Raw genomic sequence first — 20,636 nt, 5'->3', positions numbered from 1 at the left:
TTAGGTACATACTTAATTAATTTACTATACTTATATCATTTTCTTTGTTCCAGTTAGTGGAGTATGTCGGGGCGGTGGCGAAGGTTGGCGGCAGGGGGCGCAGGCGCAGTGGCGAGCGCCGCCCTTGTTGCTCACCTCTTCGCCGGGGATGACACAGTCACGGTAACCACATACCTACCACAAAATTATTGTATTTGTAAAATCAAGTCATGGCATATTATGTTTCAACATTTAGTCACAATTAAGTCGGTTACATAGAGTGGAAAAACTCTTAAAAAGTAACTTTAAATTGTTCTCAAGAAGAATCAATCATTGTCACATCACGATAAACGTAGTATTCATAAATAAAATTAGTATCTGCTATTTATTTATCATTGTCTTTTGTTGGTATCATTGTGTCAAAATAATTAGGTGCAGCGGTTGCCGTATTTAAAAATAATATCTAAATATTATCTAGCTGATTTCTTGATCATTTCAGAGAAATGTTCCAGCAGTGTACGCTGCGACCACAAAACCACCAAAGAGACCGCTACCTCCGAGGTCTGACCAGCTGAAAGCTCTTCAGGCGGGGGATATCTTTGATGTGCTCATCATCGGCGGTGGGGCCACCGGTGCCGGATGTGCCTTAGATGCTGCTACCAGAGGTCGGTGATGGACAATCCACATGTCAATTATTTAATTCATTCATCGTTTATTTACATTGACAATTAATAGGCATTGAAGGATATCAAAAGCATCCAAATAATGGTGGAATTTATTATAATAATTTTGTTGCTATTCATTAAAATGTTTAGTGTTGATGATTAGTTTGAAAATATTATTAAAGCATGAAAACTGCAGCCTTGTAATGGACTCCTTCTCTGTTTTATTCACAAAATTAACTAATATTCGTGGAGCATTGAACCAGATGCGCACACAGAAAAATGATATGAGGGGTCCATTTCCAAAAAAATATCCATAATTATTATTATTAATTTTTAAGGCGGCGGGAGGGGGGCGGGGGAGTTCACAAAATCCAACATATTGGTTGTCGAATGCGCATGGCCTAGCGGTCATAAGTATTATGATCGTTAGTGTCTGTTTGTGTCGTCCACACTGTCTTGTTTTCGCGTCCGAATAGCAAACATTGGGTAACTCAGATGGTTGCACTAATTCATGAGTTCCACTGACATGGGCATGTGTTTCGTAGGATTCCGAATGAATAGGGCCAATTCATTGAGAAGGCCGTTCGGCAGTCAAATCATCCGAATCATACGATCCTGAGTAATGAGGTTCTTATAAAGAAGGAGTGATATTCTATTCATTCTAAATCCCCCGACCTCGTGCGTACACTTGAATTGAACCATAATAATAATTATGCCTCATTTTGTTATATAACCGAGATATTGGTGAAGGTTAATGTTGTTCTAAATCATAAATTAATTAAATGCTTCATTTGGTTTCCGATAGATAACACTCAAAGCTGTTTGCTTCTTGTATCAATATTATTATCAGGAAATGTCAGCACCTATTTAAAACACCATTGTTGTTTTCATTATGCTTAGAAAAAATCGATGATATTGCAGCATTTAGTAAATGGAACCATATTAATAATTAATACCTATATTATAATATATTGTGTGATAGATGAAAAATATAAATTAATATTATTTAAAAAAGAAATAGTTTATGATGTATTTGAGTAGGTGTACATTTTTATACAAGTAAAAATAGATTTAAAAAAAAAATCTGTTAATACAAACCTCCACTCTGTTGAGACCCGTATGATCCTATAGGATCGGACATGGTCGAGAAAAAAAAAGACATTTTTATGTATGCACTATATTGACAACAAAAACAAATATCAAATGAAATGCACATGTCAATACCATAGGGACGACATTGTGCAAATGGTACATCTGTCCTGAAATGGGTTTATTTTAAATACTGCAGAATATGAAATGAGTACACAAAAAACTATTACTTGCCCGCAGAGGCGGCTACTCCATGCAAGTGCGCTGCACTCCTTGCAATTTTTAAAACAGCACTCGATGTGTGCCATTGCTATTCAAAAATATTGAAACAAAACTCATACAGGTTTATAGATCTTTTTGAATAAGGTAAGGAAGTTTTTAGTGTACCTACAATCAAAGCAATTTTGGAAACCACCGGCCGCCACTGCTTTCCAGTATCGGAGGATTGTAAGTGAACCCGTGAAGGAAAAAATGCTGTTTGAGTAAGACTGATGGTCACTTGAATTGTCATAATTTTTTAGAGTCAATACATTTACTCCGCCTGAAAGGTGTCTGTTGGAATGATTTAAAAAAAAAACACAAAAATATTTAAATATAGACAACATTATTATTGGGTTTGAGCTTAGAAACCTATTGTAATGTGTAAGAGCTTACCCATATGGCACGTTGTCACCTCTGAAAGGGAGGGGGGGGGGGGCATAGGATGATGCACTGGAAAGGGGCTGTGCCTTGGGATTATTATTGCTGCATTAAAATTACAGCTTGCTTGTATGTTTAAAATTGAATAAGTATAAAATTTATAATGACGCTAGGTTTTACTTTGCTTGCTTCTAGAATTAATGTAGGTATAAAAAAATGCAGGATTTTACATACATGAAGGGCTAGAATGATTTCATTTGTTGAAGTTGCAAAAGGATGACTATAAATTTTCATACATTTAAGCTTACGGGCTAGAAATTTGTCTCGCAGTCGATCTGCTCATGTTTGCATGAATCCGCCCAATGATGATTCAGGCCTCATGGCCTTGGATCCTCTGAGGATGCCATGGTTTAGGCGGTAACAACGTGTCTCGTAGTGCTTTACGTGCGAGAGGTGATATGCTGCGAGTGCATATGGACAGCTGAATGAGATCTCCTGTACCTCGATAACCTGCCAGTTGTTGGAAGGCTCTAATGATGTATCAAAAAAGTTGAACAATGTTTGGCAAGGTTAATAACTCATAAAATTATTATGCACGAGTGTGGTCCCTCAACTTTTATTTGCAAATGTGCAGGTCTACGAACGGCGCTGGTTGAGGCAGACGACTTTGCAAGCGGCACGAGCAGCCGCAGCACGAAGCTCATCCACGGGGGAGTTCGCTACCTGCAGAAAGCTATCATGCAGCTCGATGTGGAGCAGTACAAGATGGTGAAGGAGGCTCTACACGAGAGGGCTAACATGCTCGCCTCTGCGCCCCATCTCACACACCCTTTGCCCATTATGCTGCCCGTCTACACGTCAGTACCTCTCACTTCTATTAATTGCTACTCATATTTTGTACACAGATGTTTACAAAGATGTTTTTGTGAAGATACAATTGTAGCATACGGATATTTTGATTAACTACTAAGAAATACGGATGTAAAGTTATTTTTATTACATTTTATTTTGAAGCAACTTAATTTGAAAAAGGTAAGAGAACAAAACAGATCCATTCAATCAATGATCACAGAGTTCTGCAGAGTCGTGCCACTGGACAATAATAACCTATATTGGTTTTATATGTATGAATGTATAGAAATGAAAAGATGTGAGGACGAATATTGAATCTGGCTAATTAATAAAATGATGCAGTGAAAGGACAGACTGCGTCAATTATTGTACCTTATTGTATACACCAAAACATGTAAAATTTTTAGATGAAGTATCACCAAAATCACATGTCATACGTATATAATACTGAATAATCAAAAATGATGCAAATACACCAGTGTATAGATGATTAATTACTGTTCTATTGCCACCAATTCAGTCACATTAAAAATAATTTCCTCTAGTTATAGTAGGTACAAAAACTTTTCAAAACTAAATATTTTAGATAACATTATGTCACTTGTTCTGAAAATGCATAATGCGATCTAATTATTGTGCTGTCCCAGTGAAATTTAAAGTTTTATTTCAAATGGAGTCACGTATTTATTTATTATTGGTTTCTATTATTATTTTTTGCAGATGGTGGCAAGTACCGTACTTTTGGTTTGGAATAAAAATGTACGATTTTGTTGCCGGTGACCGAAACGTAAAGAGCTCCTACTATCTCTCCAAAAAAAATGCCTTAGAATTGTTCCCTATGCTCAAAGGAGACAAGCTTTGCGGAGGCATTGTCTATTATGACGGTGAGTAACAAATAAACATTTTGTTAACACTAGCAGTATGTATTTTAGTCTAGTTTCTATTTGATTAAACACTGCCATAGCAGCTTCAATCTCAGGGTAACATCGGATTGAGACAATTTATTGGTATTTGAATTCCACTTCATAGTCATTTATCTGTTTATGCTTATGCCACTTTTACCTGCCTAACTGGACTGCTTCATTATTCTTCTTCTTGTTATAGACTGTTGGGTCTGTTTTTATTATACTTGTTCTTAGTTATCCTTCCAACTTTTTATTGATCCAGGGCAGGGATTCCTGTGCGGGTCTCTAGTTTTGCCCATTCTATCTGCGTATCTTAGACTATAGATACATCTAGATGCCACCCATTGCATTGCTAATTGAAGCTCCGTGCCTTGCGTTTGGTTTGTGGGCTAGCGAACGCATTCGTATACAAATGTTTGAGACCATAGACCATTTCGCTAATGCTCGCCCAAAGTGCTCGCACTAGACGCTCAGAATTAAAATATAATTATCTATTTTTTTACGTTATATAGTATTTTTAAGCAGTCAAAATGCAACCATTAGGTAAAGATATCCATAATTTAAGTTATTTTAAAGAAACACTAGGTCACTTGATATTAAAATATATTATAATAATATACAAATAAATTATCATGAACATGTATCAACTTACCTATGAAACGTAATACCATCTTCTTGCTTAACAGTACGGCTACCACATTTTAATACAACATACAGAACCATCTTTTCTACTTAATTAACTAAAAATATTTACCACTGACTTTTTGTTTAACACAAAATATATCAATTTTAGCAACACGCGCCCGCAGGTTATCGACACTTAGTTATGAAACAAACTAAGATTTGGCGGCGACACCATAGCAAATCATCTCACACATCTGTAAACCTTTTATCTTACTCTAGCGCGTGTCGCAGAGATTATAGGGGTGCCGAATACTTTCTCACTCGCACTTATGCATCGTCTTTGTTCAGGCCTTGCTGCGTATGCATTTAATAATTTTCTTGTTTGTACTCGTCATCTGACCACATCCTCAACTTTGTAAATTTCTCAAATCTGTTTATTTCCTGAACGATTTTTCAATATATTTGAATGTCCACATTTCTAGGTTTTGCAACATATATTTAATTTTGTTTATCTCTGCTCTGGCCTCAGTCCCATATGTCATAATTGGTCCGAGGCAAGTTTTATAACTTCGTATTTCTATTCTGAGAGACAGTAGATAATCTTGGATTAGTGCAGCTTTATTTTTTCTACCAATTTAATTCATAGAGTCAAAACATCAAAAAATGCAGATGCCAAAATATTCATTCCGGATGAACGTCATCGTACACCAAATAATGAAGCAGTGGTTTTGTATTGGCACAATAGAGAATAGCTGAAAATATTGGCTACATTCATCAGTTAGAAATATACCAATGTACGTCATTACAAACGCTGTGGCATCCATTTTCATTTTCGTATTCTGTGCGATTTGACAGGCTAGCATGGCGGTGCATGTAAACTAACAGCAATTCTGTACGGCTCGGTAGCGACTATTTGAATTATACTGTCCGACAATAAGAAATCGGCCATAACAGGAAGTCGCTGTAGTCACATATAGAAGACTACTCAGTGACGTACCTGTCATCATGGCGGTAACGCATGCAAGAGGCGTGTTTAATAATTTATCGGCTCTCTTTTTAGATGCGACTCACTTTCTTCTTCGCAATAAGCCAAAAATTTACTAATATTAATTCTAACATCACTCCTGATCGGCTTAGTCATATTTTTTTATATAAAAAGCTTCAAATTACGTAAACTGATAGATCCATTCACCACGGGAGCGTAAAATGAAATCATAAATTTGGGGGGTGTTCCTCATTTAAAAACGGAAGTGCGATTAGCTGCACTGGTGGAGATTGTTAGTTCACAGTTTTAACATGTGGACAAGAAGTTCTTGTTAGACAGTACCTTTGCATGCTAAGCACTTATACAACCATGTTGCAAGCGTCAAAAGATTTGACAAAAAATCATGTTGGGTTTATATGTGCGGCCACCTAGTAGCCTGTGGAATTCTGGTTGAGAATCATTGCCTTATATATCTGAAGTATGTATATATTTAGCATGATTTCCTTGAGTTATACACGTGAAAAAAAAAATGTTATCAGCATATAATTTGTTTTCACGAGTGTGAAATGTACATGCGGAAAACTTTATTATCAGCATGTCTCTGTGTGAATGAGCTATCGTGAATTTATCGTTGTTTATTATGAATAATAAATTACATCCAATCATGATAAGTTCCCGAGTTTTTCTGATTTTTGATAGATTACCTACATAAATAGTGATGGATTCATTTATCAATATATTTAATCATTGATTTGAGTGCTCGATATACTAATTCATCGTCTGAATTATGAATGTGATATTGCTATTTGTCAATTATATTATTACTTTTTTTCACTGTTATTTCTTGGTGGAGCACATGGTGTTGAAAAAATAACAAACACTAAATTTTGTTGGTTAATTTATTTTTATTTTCGGACCGGTTTCGCCTTTGCAACTTTCCATTTGAAGATGCCCTAAAGACAAAATCCGTCTTGCGAAGCTATTCTATATACAAGGCGGCTATCGACGGTAGTTTATCATATTTGTGTATTGAAGCGGTTAATTGTTACAATAAGTTAACCATCGAAACTGTCAAAAAGTGGTATGTTTTAACAGCCCCTCTCTTGGCTGTGTTAACTTTTAGAGCGAGATAGACAGTTTAGACGGTTAACTTATTGTAACAGTTAGCCGCCTCAATATATAAATAAATGATAAAGTGATGATATTTATCACTTTAGCTGTCGACCCCCACCCCACCGTGCTATGCATTGCAGCCCACTAAAATATGTAATATGCAAAAAAAATATGGTAAAATCCTTTCATCTGATCATAAAATTGGTACTTTAAAAAGTTATTATAATGTACATATTGATATACTCTTTAGTGTAGAGTTATATTGGTGCCAGCATACTGTGTCAGTGATCTCACTAGCGCTGACAACTGAGTTCCATCTTGTAAATGTAAATATATGTATTGTAGAATGTAGAACAAAAAATAATATGTCTAGTAGTCTCAGAAGAGAATATTATATCATTGTCCGTGTCCCTTGTACCTTGTGTGGCATAGCAGTTAGATAATGTATAAATTTGTATTATTGATAAATAGGTTGTATGCACCTATATCACCAATTACATGAAATGTGGGTTCTCGTACAAAGTGTAGGTATACCTCAAATCTTTGTCTCCAATCTGATTTATTAACAAGTCTCAAGATACCATGAAGTACTTTCCACACATCACCATCAGATTAATATAACAAGATATTATCAGATTAATTCTTGAATATGGGCGGTCATAGTCTAATACGCAAGGCAAATTACTTTCTTTCCACTTTTGATGATGATGGAAAAGAGTATATATAGATATACACATTGCATGCATTCAAATGTACAAATATGTCTAACGTGTCAATCGCATCATAAAGCGTGTTATTTGTGAGATTTTGAGGTGGAAGCATTAAACATTCCATTTTTATTTCCTTAACCAGCTACGTCATTTTCTATTTAACAATGAGGAATCCCGCCTGATCACGTCATATCACTTGATTCATATTGCATCACGTACGGCCTGCTGCAGGAGTGAAAGAAAGAGAATATGTGAATGTCCACGCTTTAAAGTGAGGCATAATTTCCCTTTACTGTCACAGTATGAGAATAGTTTAACGATGAGTACAATGGGTACATACCTAAAAGAAAAATAAAACATAATTTTCACGGTGAAATTGAGTATTTCTTTGCGATTGTACAAAACAAATGGTGTTGTTTAATTTTAACATTGTCCTCAGCCAAATGTAATAATGTTTATTTAAGTTGAAAAGTGACAATGGAATATGGTATATCACTGTAAATTTTGATACTGGATAGATCACAGCCCACTTAAAGTTTGACATGCCTGTAGTAGATATATGACATTTTAGTGTCGTTTCCAAATCAAATCTAGATCTTTCCATAGGTTATTTCATAGGTTCACCAAAATTTGAGGTTCTGTAACTGATCTAGTCTATTTGTTTGTTCGCCAACAGGCCAACAAGATGATGCTCGAATGAATTTAGCAATTGCCCTGACGGCTACTCGACACGGTGCTACAGTCGCTAACCATGTTTCTGTCACAAAACTGCACAAGACTGCCGGCAAACTCAGTGGGGCTCGATTGAAGGTATGGTAACATTCAAATATATATGTAGTTACGCAGAGTTTGACTGTGAAGGCGTTGCCTTATGAAATGTTAGTATTAAAATACTGTTTTTAGTTGCGGTCGATTTTATAGCCAGAGCAAAATTAATGTTTTGTACGTTGGCGTATTGAGATTGAATTTGATGTTTTTTTAACTTTTTGATACTTATGACACGAATGTTTGACATATTTGTTCAAAATTGTTCAACTAAATATTCGTTGAATATTTTGTTAATATCTGGACACATTCTGCTGAATCTGTGTAGTTGCCTTATAAGTGAATATCGAGAAGACATTTAATGATTCATCTCTTACCCAATCATTTCAGGATAGCATGTATCACATTTTCACTGATTATTGCGGCATATTATCATAATATGCTATTTAATTGAATTTATAAAATTGACTGTTTGAGTGAATATAACTGTGTTGAAACCCTTGCGGTTTTGACAGAGGCGGACAAAAGTTTATTTTGAAAAATAAATTTATAGGTAATAACTTTTATTTTCTTTATTTAGAAAAGAGTATTATGGCATTACAGAGATTGGGCCAATGCGCTAATATAATTAGTAATCCATGAATCCTTTTTCATCTTCATCTATTAGAGTAGGTTTTCTTTAATGTCCTTGGTATACCTATTATTAAATTTATATTAACTAATATTATAATCTACCTTTTCTCTATATAGGATGAAATAACTGGCAAGGAATGGGATGTCCAAGCAAAGTCTATAATCAATGCGACAGGACCATTCACAGATTCAATCAGAAAGATGGACGATCCGACAGTCAAAGAAATTTGCTGCCCGTCTTCTGGTGTCCATATTGTACTTCCGGGTTATTACAGGTATGTCATTTTCCTCTCTCTTTGCAATATTTTCTTCTATCGAGTCTGTCTTTACGATATTATTTGTGTTTCCAGTCCAGACCAAATGGGCCTGCTTGATCCATCAACGTCCGACGGCCGAGTGATCTTCTTCCTCCCGTGGCTTCGGCAGACCATTGCCGGAACGACTGACCTTCCGTGCAAAATCACTCATAACCCTAGACCGACAGAGGATGAAATCATGTTCATCCTTCAGGAGGTCAAGAATTATCTCAACCCAGATGTTGAAGGTATGAATAATAGAAGGGAATCGAGTTTATGAAAATGAATGTATTTTGAGATGTGGAAAATATTTTTGGGGATTGTTTGATAATGTGTTTTTGGATATTGAGGTAGCGTTGATTACATTTAGTATTTACAAAATAAGTAAAAATGCATGCCAGTCTTGCACCCCGAAGCCGCCAATTTGAATGGGGTAATAAATGCATCCATTTACTTCGAGTAAATAAATTAAACTGCTGTGCAGCCGTGTGAATTAGTGGCCAGCGTTGTAAAACGTTAGTGCTACGAGCAGGATGGCATTATGACTCGAATTCGAGTTCAAGAGGTATGACCTGATTATCATGCGCAGAACATTATTTTCAAGCGGTGACACTATGATTTAACATGTATAACATTAACATGATGTTTTAACAATTTTCACATTTGACCATTGGTTGACCATTTGGTATTTTGTCCATTATATCCAAAGTCTATTATATCGATATATAAATATACTCCGTTATATAATATACAACAGTGCAAAGGGTGACTTTTGGAAACAGGTAGGCTGTGGAGAAAGCACACTTGTTAGATGTATTTTCGGGAAATAAGAAGATATTCCGACATAACTACTGATGAATAGGTAGGTACACAAAAACCGATGAAATTTCAATTTTTGCTCACTGATAGTATAAAATTAAGCAATTAATTTGAATTATGTATTTTCTTAAATATAAACGCAAGATACGCTCAAAATATATTTAAAATATCCGTTGTTGTGAATCTGTTCCAAAACAATTTATAATTTAAACTAGACATTTTAAAATACTTCTATATTTAAAACACAGACTTAGATACAATATCAGATTTCAACTTACATAATTGGCTGAATAAATTGTCTTAGTCTATGAACTGACAAATAAAAATCACGAGATAAATTATTTATTATTTTTAACAACAATCAATATTTATATGTGATTGAATCCCTAGAAATTATTTTTTTAAATTATCTTATAAATTATTTTGAATTAATGTGCACTTACGTAATATGTAAGCGTAAGCGTTCCTTAAATAGCTTACCAATTTATATGGGCCGCCGCAGACGTCTTAAAATTATGAGAAACAAACTTCATATAAAAAAAGTTTTCGATTCACGCGAACGTAATCCATACAATATGTAAAGCGAAACGAGATGTCGCTTATTTTTTTAAACCTTCGAGACATGCCATAAATGGTGCTTATTAAAATAGTGGAAAAAATCGTAAAATTATTATGACAATTATACGATAGATGTCGTTGGACATATTGGATATATTATTATTGATTATATTATTTAATGTCAATATAAAATTAAAAAATATTTTTCTTAAGAAGGTAGGCTTTAAATAATCACCTAGTATGGAGTCTTCGCCACTGATATACAATTATGTATGGCACAATTTAATTACAATTTGCCTCTGGGTAGCAGACTACACTCCTGACCAGTCCTGTAACCTTTTACACTAACATTGTAACTCTCATGACTATCCTTTATCTCTCCTGGAACTAATTGGTAGTGTTTGCTATATAGTACTGTGTAAAATTTACAGCTGAATATGTGATATGATTCCAGTTAGGCGAGGTGATGTGTTATCAGCATGGAGCGGTATCCGACCGTTGGTGTCGGATCCCAATAAAGAGGATACTCAATCGCTGGCCCGCAACCACATCGTCCACGTCAGTCCTGCTGGTCTCGTCACAATCGCCGGCGGAAAGTGGACCACTTACAGGTCCATGGCTTCTGAAGCTGTCGATGCTTCCATTGAATGTAAGGACCCTTTGATATTATAATAATTGGGCCCCTCTGGAAAAATAGTGTTGTGTATAAATCTTCATTTTGAAATAACACAGTGCAATAATTCACAAATAATGTGACACTATCACAACTCCAAGATTTCTATTGTCATTTGTTGACGAGATTACATAATGGTATGTAGTCATGTCATTTGATTTACCGAAAACTAGCATTTTCTCAATTATGCTCTTTTTCCAGAGAAGGTTTCAATTGTCAGGTACAATGTACCGTTTTGTATTTGGTTTTCATTATCATCATCGGACTTCGATCCACTGCTAGATGAAGGCCTACTCCTTCCATTTAACTCACTCCTTAGTTTTTTGTTGTCACGTATTTCCACTGAACCAAACCTAAATATAAACACCTTGTGTGCGTATTAAAAGTTTAATATTATAAGAAAAATGAAGCATCTTTATTTCAATGATTTTGTTCACAAACAACATATTCAATGCTGCCAACACTGAGAATACAACTTTTATATAGTTATCAATTCAACCATAAAACATCCTCAAAATAGTTCGATATGCACCCTTTTTTGTGTCCATACCAATAAAAAGAATATGTAAAAAATGGCAGAGAAACAGTGTTCCAAGCCGGCTCTCGTAGAACAATGTGTATAGCACTGGTTTCTGATCTGAGGGTTTCTGGCTTGATTCCTAGTGAGGTCACAATATTTTATGTGATTTTCTCAAAGCATGAGTGTTTATGTGATTGTTTCACTACTACTTCAGTACTGTAATTGGGCCTCATGGCTTGCTGTAGTGTTAAAAAGAAAAGAAGATAAAAACACTACATATTTTAAAGTTGGCCATCAGGCTGTCGGTTTTTCATGATTATGATTGCCTACTTTGACCCACTCCTTCATGACGTTGAGTACTTTGGTGACGTCAAAGTATAATTTATTTAAAAATACTACTTTATAATTAATAGTAAAACTGTATTTTTTGTGAAGCTGCCAAGCTGAATCCGCTGTACAGGGAATGTCAGACAGATGGATTCCTGATTGAAGGAGCTCACGGATGGTCTCCCACCATGTACATCAGACTGGTGCAAGATTTTGGACTGGAATGTGAGGTAAAATATTAATCATGTCATATTTTTTTAAATCTAGTTATACATTTTGTATGAATAAATAGTATCAATCCTTTTTCAATAGTGTCACGGTTCTAAATTGTATAATTATACTGTAGCGAGTCGGTGATATCTTTGACATTTCACTCTCAACTCTGCCATTCAGGCAATACCGGCCATGCGTCCTCTCCAAAATCGCCTTCTTATTTTTTCTCGCTCGTCTTGATGGCACTCTGGGTCTATTTTTCTGACTTGTTCCATCAAGTCATTCAAATTATATAACTTAGCTTCTTCCTAAAAGGTGTAGTACACAAATAAACTAGATATGCTGATATTACTGTCTTAAACGATTTAACTCGATTCAAACACTACCAATGCATCAAACTGGTGACCCCAACTCGCTACAGTACCTAATCTTGCTTTTCATAATGACGAGTTTTCCCCATCTATTTTTCTGGTTGTCCATTGTCAAAGTTCATTGTCATCATATCTTTTTTTAAACAAACTCTTTTTATTCAACACTCTTGATTGGTAAAATACTTACATGGAATGTAATAGATGTAAGTTCAAATCCCATTCGGTCCAAGGACTTTTTTAATTAGTATGTTTTACAGGTTGTTTTAAAAAATGTAAATGTTGTCATAAATAGATGAATTCCCATGTTCTTCTAAAAAGATTTGATGGCTTTTAGGTGGCTCAACATTTGGCTATGTCTTACGGTGATCGGGCGTTTGCCGTTGCAAAGATGGCCGCATTAACAGGCAAACGCTGGCCTATTATCGGACGCAAAGTGCACCAGGAGTTCCCGTATATTGACGCTGAAGTTAGGTAAATGCAAAATAAACTAATTACAAATTAATTTACTTAGGTACATTGTGAAGTCCAGCAAAAAAATAATACACTCTTTGAATCAATTTGATGACGTCAACTATTTTCCTGTCTGATTGTTGTTGTTATGGACCAAGTTTAGTGATGATGAGTATTGACGTTGTGAATAACTCTGTAAATGAATTTTCAGGTACGGTGTCCGAGAATATGCTTGCACTGCAATTGATATGATTGCCAGACGTCTCCGTCTTGCTTTCTTGAATGTACAAGCGGCACAAGAAGCTCTTCCCGGTATCATCGACATCATGGCTGAAGAACTCAAATGGACCAATGATGAGAAAAAGGTATTTACTAACTACATCTAAAAAAATAAAGCACCATGTTTTTGTGTTATTTGGTATACTTTTTAGTTGAAAAACTGTACTTTATAATATTACATTGTTAAAAATCATCTCAGGTGGATGTTTGTGCTACAAATCTATCCCTTCGAGAGTTTATTTTATAACACAAACTCAAAGCACCGGAAAATCATCATCTTTGTCTATTCATGATCTTTACTTCTTTATGGAACTGTGTGGAACGCATATCTTCGATGATATCTTCTAAAATTGTAAATTTTTAGCTTCTTTCACGCTTGATCCCACTCCAATCATTTAAACCCATCTTGCGTCGATTTGCTTATCACATAGCTAACTGCTGACTGGCCTTCTAAAATTTTTTAAATTTGACACCGAAGAAATAGTACTAAGTACAATAAATATAATATTATGTCCTTTAATTACCAAAATTTCATGTTTGTTCGATTGGTCATGCCTTTTTGTTCAAATTTTCTTGGGATATTGGACATTATGAAAAATTTAAATGTAGATTTAGGTGTGTGGTATTAAGAATATTAAAATTAATGAGCCTTCAGGGACTAGTGAATAAAAAAACTACCTTTCTGGCGTTGTACACAATCATAAATAAATAAAAAGGACACATGGTACGAGGGTGGGTCAATAAGTCCTTAGAAAAGCCGACAGGTGGCGCGACTAGTACTGTAAGCGGTTTGTTTTCATGCAGCGGCACTGCCGATTCAGTATGCTGCGAAGTTTCAATCAGATTGGTCGGGTTGTTGTGTGTTTCTCGTACATTTAAAAAAAAATTTGCTTGTGGAAAATGGACAAATGGAAAATGGAGAAAATTGAGTTTAGAGCTGTTATTAAACATTTTAATATAAAAGGGTTAACAGCAAACGAAATAAAAGATGAGTTGGATTTAGTTCACGGCATATCTGCTCCTTCACTTGCAACTATTTATAACTGGTTAAATAAATTTAAACGTGGTCGTACATCAACAAAGGATGAACCACGCTCAGGACGTCCTGTAGAGGTGACTACACCAGAAATGATCAATAAAATCCACGATATGGTGTTAAGTGACCGAAGATTAAAGTTGAGTGAGATAATTGAGGTTACAGGGATCTCAAAAGGTAGCGTCATTTCTATTTTACATGACAAATTGGGCATGAAAAATATTTCTGCAAGATGGGTGCCGCGTTTGCTCACAGTCGACAATAAACGCATTAGGGTGGTGGCCTCTAAAGCCCTGTTGTCGCTCATGCAACGCAATCCGGATGAATTTTTTCGTCGCTTTGTGACTGTAGATGAAACATGGATACACCACTATACTCCCGAGACGAAAGAACAGTCAAAGCAGTGGATTGCGAAGGCAAACCATGTCCAAAGAAGGCGAAAACCGTAAAATCAGCTGGTAAGGTTATGGCTACTGTATTTTGGGATGCACGTAAAATTATTTTTGTTGACTATTTGGAAAAAGGAAAAACAATAACAGGGGATTATTATGCATCTTTATTGGACCAGCTAAAAAACAAAATTGAAGAAAAACGGCCTCATTTAAACAGGAAAAAAATCCTCTTTCATCAGGACAATGCCCGTGTTCACACATGTTTACGATCAATGGCTAAAATTGAAGAATTGAAGTTTAAATTGGTCGACCACCCACCGTATTCGCCAGATTTAGCCCCCAGTGACTTTTTCCTTTTCCCAAACTTAAAAAAATGGCTAAGTGGACAACGTTTTTTTTTCAAATGAAGAAGTCATCGATCGGACAAATGCTTATTTTGAGGACCTTCCGAAAACTTATTTTTCTGACGGTTTAAAAAAAATTGAGAAACGTCTAACCAAATGTATTGAGCTCCAAGGAGATTATGTTGAGAAATAAAAAAAAAATACAAAAATAAAAACTGTTTTAATGCTTTTTTCTAAGGAATTATTGACCCACCCTCGTAGGTATATATTGTTTAACCAATGTCGTTATATTATAAATTTCAATTGTTTTGATTCCCTACCATTTTTTTATAAACATGAGTTAAACAGTGTCACATGTATATTATATACCATGAAGATATCTAGTCTTTTTTACAAATAAGTTTCTTATTGATTTTTCTCTAGAAACAAGAAAAGGAGGCCACAGAATTCTTGCAGAATGAGATGGGCCAGATGGTGAACCGCGCCAGTCGAGACAAGATTCCCATCAACCTCACCAAAGACGAGATCCAACTGTACATCAAACGCTTCCAGATCATCGACAAGGACAGGAAGGGATATGTCTCTATCAATGACATCAGGAGAGGTCTCAAGGTATTCGATTTGGCTTCAATCTGTATGTATAAAAGAGCTCCAGTTACCTATCAGGCATTATAAGATTCACAAGTCAACTTTATACATTTCAGTTGTGCCAACAAACGTTTAATTTAGTCAGCTAGTGGTTTTTAAGTCGCTGTTAAATTATTACTCTTTTTTCTAACTTGTAAGGGAAAAATTACTTGTTTGAATTGCTCACAAACGTGTTTGTCATTGTCATTTTTTAGCAACTTGATAAGTCTTTGTTATTAATTGAACTGGCGTTTATGTGGTAGAACTCCATTATACTGGTTTTGAAACAGTATTATTTTTGTTAATTCTACTTTAACAAAAATAACTTTGAATATACATAATTTGAAAACACCTCAGACATATTATACCTTACTAGAAAAAATCTTTTTTGAAAATAATATGACACTCGATGGGACTTGAACCTGTAACCACTGGATTCGCATGAATGTGCTTTCACCAATTAAGCTATGGGCTTTTAATTACGACAAATTTAACTAATAGTTCTTAAATTGAGTTATTTGATATGGTTTTCCCGCTATTTGCGTATTTTATGCTCAATTTATGTCTGAAATATTCAATATTCAAAATTCAATCAAAATTAAAAATTCAATTTATTTGAACACATTCCATTGAAATGCATGGTAAACATTGAAATGAATTCCAGAAGGAAGTGTGCATTTCTATTTATAAATAATATGTCTGCAGTGCCCAAGACCAAGGTTAAACAATGTGATAAGTTTTTTTGTATAGACCCATTCACATAATGTCTCGGCAAAGAAAAATATTGTCAGTTCAAAACAAAAGTGAAAGAACATGTTGGCATTATATGCTTCAAACCAGTTAATATAATTTTTTAATATCTTCTAATTTTCAATTTTTTATGCCTTTCTTTACATTTTTTTATTGGTCCCTTCAAAAATGTAACATTGGGGTTTCACTGTATGTGAATATTCATTTTGGATATCTATTTGGATTCAATCATCAATCTCTACCGGTTCTGTGCCAAAGCGAACATGTTCGCGGATATGGCCGGGCGTACAGAGCCGGCCATACAAAAAATGCGAACTTATTCGCCTGTCTTTGAAGACAGAATGCCGGTCTCTGGCGTTTGATTTGAATAATTTAAAATTCGGAAGAATACTGGTCCAATAATGAGACATTTAGCATATGATTGGTAAGTGTTTATGATAAACGTTCAATATATTTAAAAAAAAAAAAAAGTTTATTTTTGCTAAAAAATTTGCAGCCTCTCACTTGCCGCCATACAAAACCTCCCGGCACAGATCAAGTATAGTAAACTAATAAATCACACTTGCAACAAGTTAGAACAGGGGTGACTAATTAATGTGAGCTGAATACGAGGGTGGGTCAATAATTCCTTAGAAAAAAGCATTAAAACAGTTTTTATTTTTGTATTATTTTTTATTTCTCAACATAATCTCCTTGGAGCTCAATACACTTGGTTAGACGTTTCTCAATTTTTTTTAAACCGTCAGAAAAATAAGTTTTCGGAAGGTCCTCAAAATAAGCATTTGTCCGATCGATGACTTCTTCATTTGAAAAAAAACGTTGTCCACTTAGCCATTTTTTTAAGTTTGGGAAAAGGAAAAAGTCACTGGGGGCTAAATCTGGCGAATACGGTGGGTGGTCGACCAATTCGAACTTCAATTCTTCAATTTTAGCCATTGATCGTAAACATGTGTGAACACGGGCATTGTCCTGATGAAAGAGGATTTTTTTCCTGTTTAAATGAGGCCGTTTTTCTTCAATTTTGTTTTTTAGCTGGTCCAATAAAGATGCATAATAATCCCCTGTTATTGTTTTTCCTTTTTCTAAATAGTCAACGAAAATAATTCCACGTGCATCCCAAAATACAGTAGCCATAACCTTACCAGCTGATTTTACGGTTTTCGCCTTCTTTGGACATGGTTCGCCTTTCGCAATCCACTGCTTTGACTGTTCTTTCGTCTCGGGAGTATAGTGGTGTATCCATGTTTCATCTACAGTCACAAAGCGACGAAAAAATTCATCCGGATTGCGTTGCATGAGCGACAACAGGGCTTTAGAGGCCACCACCCTATTGCGTTTATTGTCGACTGTGAGCAAACGCGGCACCCATCTTGCAGAAATTTTTTTCATGCCCAATTTGTCATGTAAAATAGAAATGACGCTACCTTTTGAGATCCCTGTAACCTCAATTATCTCACTCAACTTTAATCTTCGGTCACTTAACACCATATCGTGGATTTTATTGATCATTTCTGGTGTAGTCACCTCTACAGGACATCCTGAGCGTGGTTCATCCTTTGTTGATGTACGGCCACGTTTAAATTCATTTAACCAGTTATAAATAGTTGCAAGTGAAGGAGCAGATGTGCCGTGAACTAAATCCAACTCATTTTTTATTTCCTTTGCTGTTAACCCTTTTATATTAAAATGTTTAATAACAGCTCTAAACTCAATTTTCTCCATTTTTGTAAACAAGCAAATTTTTTTTTTAACTTCGCAGCATACTGAATCGGTAGTGCCGCTGCATGAAAACAAACCGCTTACAGTACTAGTCGCGCCACCTGTCGGCTTTTCTAAGGACTTATTGACCCACCCTCGTACATTTGTCATCAGAAGTTGAACATGTCATCATATTATAATGTTTTGCTCAAATCTATCTGTAGTCTGGAATGACATAAAACAACTTGTTGAACACACTCTTTAAGCTTCACGGAAGTAAAAATTAAAAAAAAACCACCCAAATATGAATGTATTTTATAATATTTATATTAGAATAATAAACAGCAACAGAAGGGTACCCTAAAAAAACTGTCATATTCCATAAATTGATAAAGTTTGACTGACATTATGTGGCAGCGAAAATCTAACGACCGAGGAGTGAAAACAGCTTAGTGACGACTTCATCCAGCAATGGATAAACCCCCGATGATTATGTTTCATTATCATAAAGTTTAAAATAATAAGATTCGCTCGAAGATTACAAACCCCAAAACCCACAGGAGACAACAGTACATCCACTCAATGCCGAGCCCGCTAGAAGTGTGATGTAAAAATTACCATGCCGCGTCCTGTCAGCTTTCTCACTAAAGTATTCACTAAGTTATTTACAATTCCTTTGCTGATATATTTTATTTCTCCTTGATTTGACTAAACTAAGATTTCAGAGACAACAATGAATTCCTGCACAGGTTTTCCGCATACAACATTTCGATATACCTGTCAATCTTTTTTCAAAATTTTTACTTTATTTAAACGATAATATTGGCTTCCAAAATCTTTTAGGAAATGGGTATGAATTTCAAAGAAGAAGAAATGCATTCTCTGTTAAACAACATTAACAGTTCGTATAGTGGGCGGATGGATTTGTCGGATTATTTCCAGGTAACAAACACACATCCAGAAAACGCGGGCTATGTATGTCGCTGTACTGTCATCATTTCGCTAAAGTGTTTCATCGATTTTAATGAAAGCATCACAATTGTTTTATTATAACACTTCTTTGAAGACACTAAAATGTGTTATAGCATGCAACTTTTAACCAACGGATACAATTCGATTATTCAAATATAACTCGTCTATATTGACATACTTGTATTTTGAATTTGATGTGACATAATCAGTCACAGGGATTTATTGTAGAGAATAATGAAATAGAGTCATTATGACAAGAAAATTACGTACAGTAATACACCAAATTTACATCACAATGTGTTTTCACAGTCGGCGACTCATGGGCTCATGTGCCGTATAGAGAGGTCTATAATTTATAATTCAGGGTACCACCTACCTATCTTTTTTGGGAAATCCCAAAAATCTATTACATACGATAAACCGTGAAAGTCTCAAACATTATAATTTGTTTTAATCATTTAAATTTTAATTATTTGTGAAGGTTTGAATAAAAAGCTTTCAATTATAGTTTTTTTGCTGATTTGCTTTGATAATATTCCAGTAGATGTACGTCACGAGCTGTACAAAATTATGATGACGTTTACGAGTGTATATGTATATGAGTGTAGGTGATAAATGTATGACACAGTACATCTGTAGGTGGATACATTGCTACAACTATTAAATTATATTATATAGTATAGATGTCTTTTTATAGTACTGATATAATGTTACATCAAATATGTTTTTACTTAGATATTTAATAAGGTAGGCTCTGAATTCTGAATGATAGCGTAGTAAAGAGGCTTCGCCACTTGTATGTAATTAGTGATCACCTCATTTATGGCTCGTATGACGTAAGTTTGGGGTATTACTGTTTTCATTTGTCTTTTTAACTTGTCATGATGAGATTTTTTTATATTGGCACTTTTACGATTGTTTTATTAAAATATTACTTCTTAATGCCTGCTCAGTCGCTTGCTTGCATAACAATAATGTGTATATTTTGCAGCTACATTTTTGTTTTAATTGGGGAAAGATACATAGTAAATATCTATTGATGTTTCTTTGATAGAAACTTCCATTGAAATTACAATAATTACCGCGTTACTGTATTCAAATTAGCTGTATACTAGGATTGTGGTGTTTTCATTACGATATGGGCTTCGAAACGTCACCTCTAATTGTAATAACATTGCGGGTAGTTTGTATTATAATTACATCGTGTGAATAATTGTGTTTCGCAGAATACCGGGGAGGAAGTGCCCGGGGAAGAGTTGCACGAGATTCTTAAAGAAATCGACACAAATATGAACGGACAAGTAGAATTGGACGAATATCTGCAGGTTAAACGCATAATTTACCCCCAATCA

General features: G+C 35.0%; 1 protein-coding gene across 2 annotated transcripts in view; it reads left to right on the top strand.

Annotated features, from left to right (window-relative positions):
- Positions 1-20,636, top strand: part of LOC147066280 (glycerol-3-phosphate dehydrogenase, mitochondrial-like) — a 50,410-nt gene that overhangs the window by 26,261 nt on the left and 3,513 nt on the right. Inside the window, exons 2-15 of one of the 2 annotated variants that reach the window (XM_085956014.1) lie at positions 54-162; positions 479-644; positions 3,007-3,229; positions 3,945-4,108; positions 8,238-8,371; positions 9,077-9,234; positions 9,310-9,503; positions 11,087-11,281; positions 12,261-12,382; positions 13,071-13,207; positions 13,398-13,551; positions 15,661-15,849; positions 19,156-19,254; positions 20,511-20,609. In XM_085956014.1, coding sequence (XP_085812140.1) covers positions 64-162; positions 479-644; positions 3,007-3,229; positions 3,945-4,108; positions 8,238-8,371; positions 9,077-9,234; positions 9,310-9,503; positions 11,087-11,281; positions 12,261-12,382; positions 13,071-13,207; positions 13,398-13,551; positions 15,661-15,849; positions 19,156-19,254; positions 20,511-20,609 — 2,133 coding nt within the window. In that variant the 5' untranslated portion in view covers positions 54-63. The remainder of the gene's footprint in view (positions 1-53; positions 163-478; positions 645-3,006; positions 3,230-3,944; positions 4,109-8,237; positions 8,372-9,076; positions 9,235-9,309; positions 9,504-11,086; positions 11,282-12,260; positions 12,383-13,070; positions 13,208-13,397; positions 13,552-15,660; positions 15,850-19,155; positions 19,255-20,510; positions 20,610-20,636) is intronic. The other variant, XM_085956012.1, reaches the window with a different exon arrangement.

This window comes from Rhyacophila brunnea, unplaced genomic scaffold, assembly GCF_057557595.1.
Source record: "Rhyacophila brunnea isolate RB1 unplaced genomic scaffold, BYU_Rbru_1.0 scaffold_5, whole genome shotgun sequence".
Taxonomy (NCBI): Eukaryota; Metazoa; Arthropoda; class Insecta; order Trichoptera; family Rhyacophilidae; genus Rhyacophila; species Rhyacophila brunnea.
The sequence above is the reverse complement of the archived record's forward strand: the minus strand, read 5'-3'. Positions and strand labels throughout refer to the sequence as shown.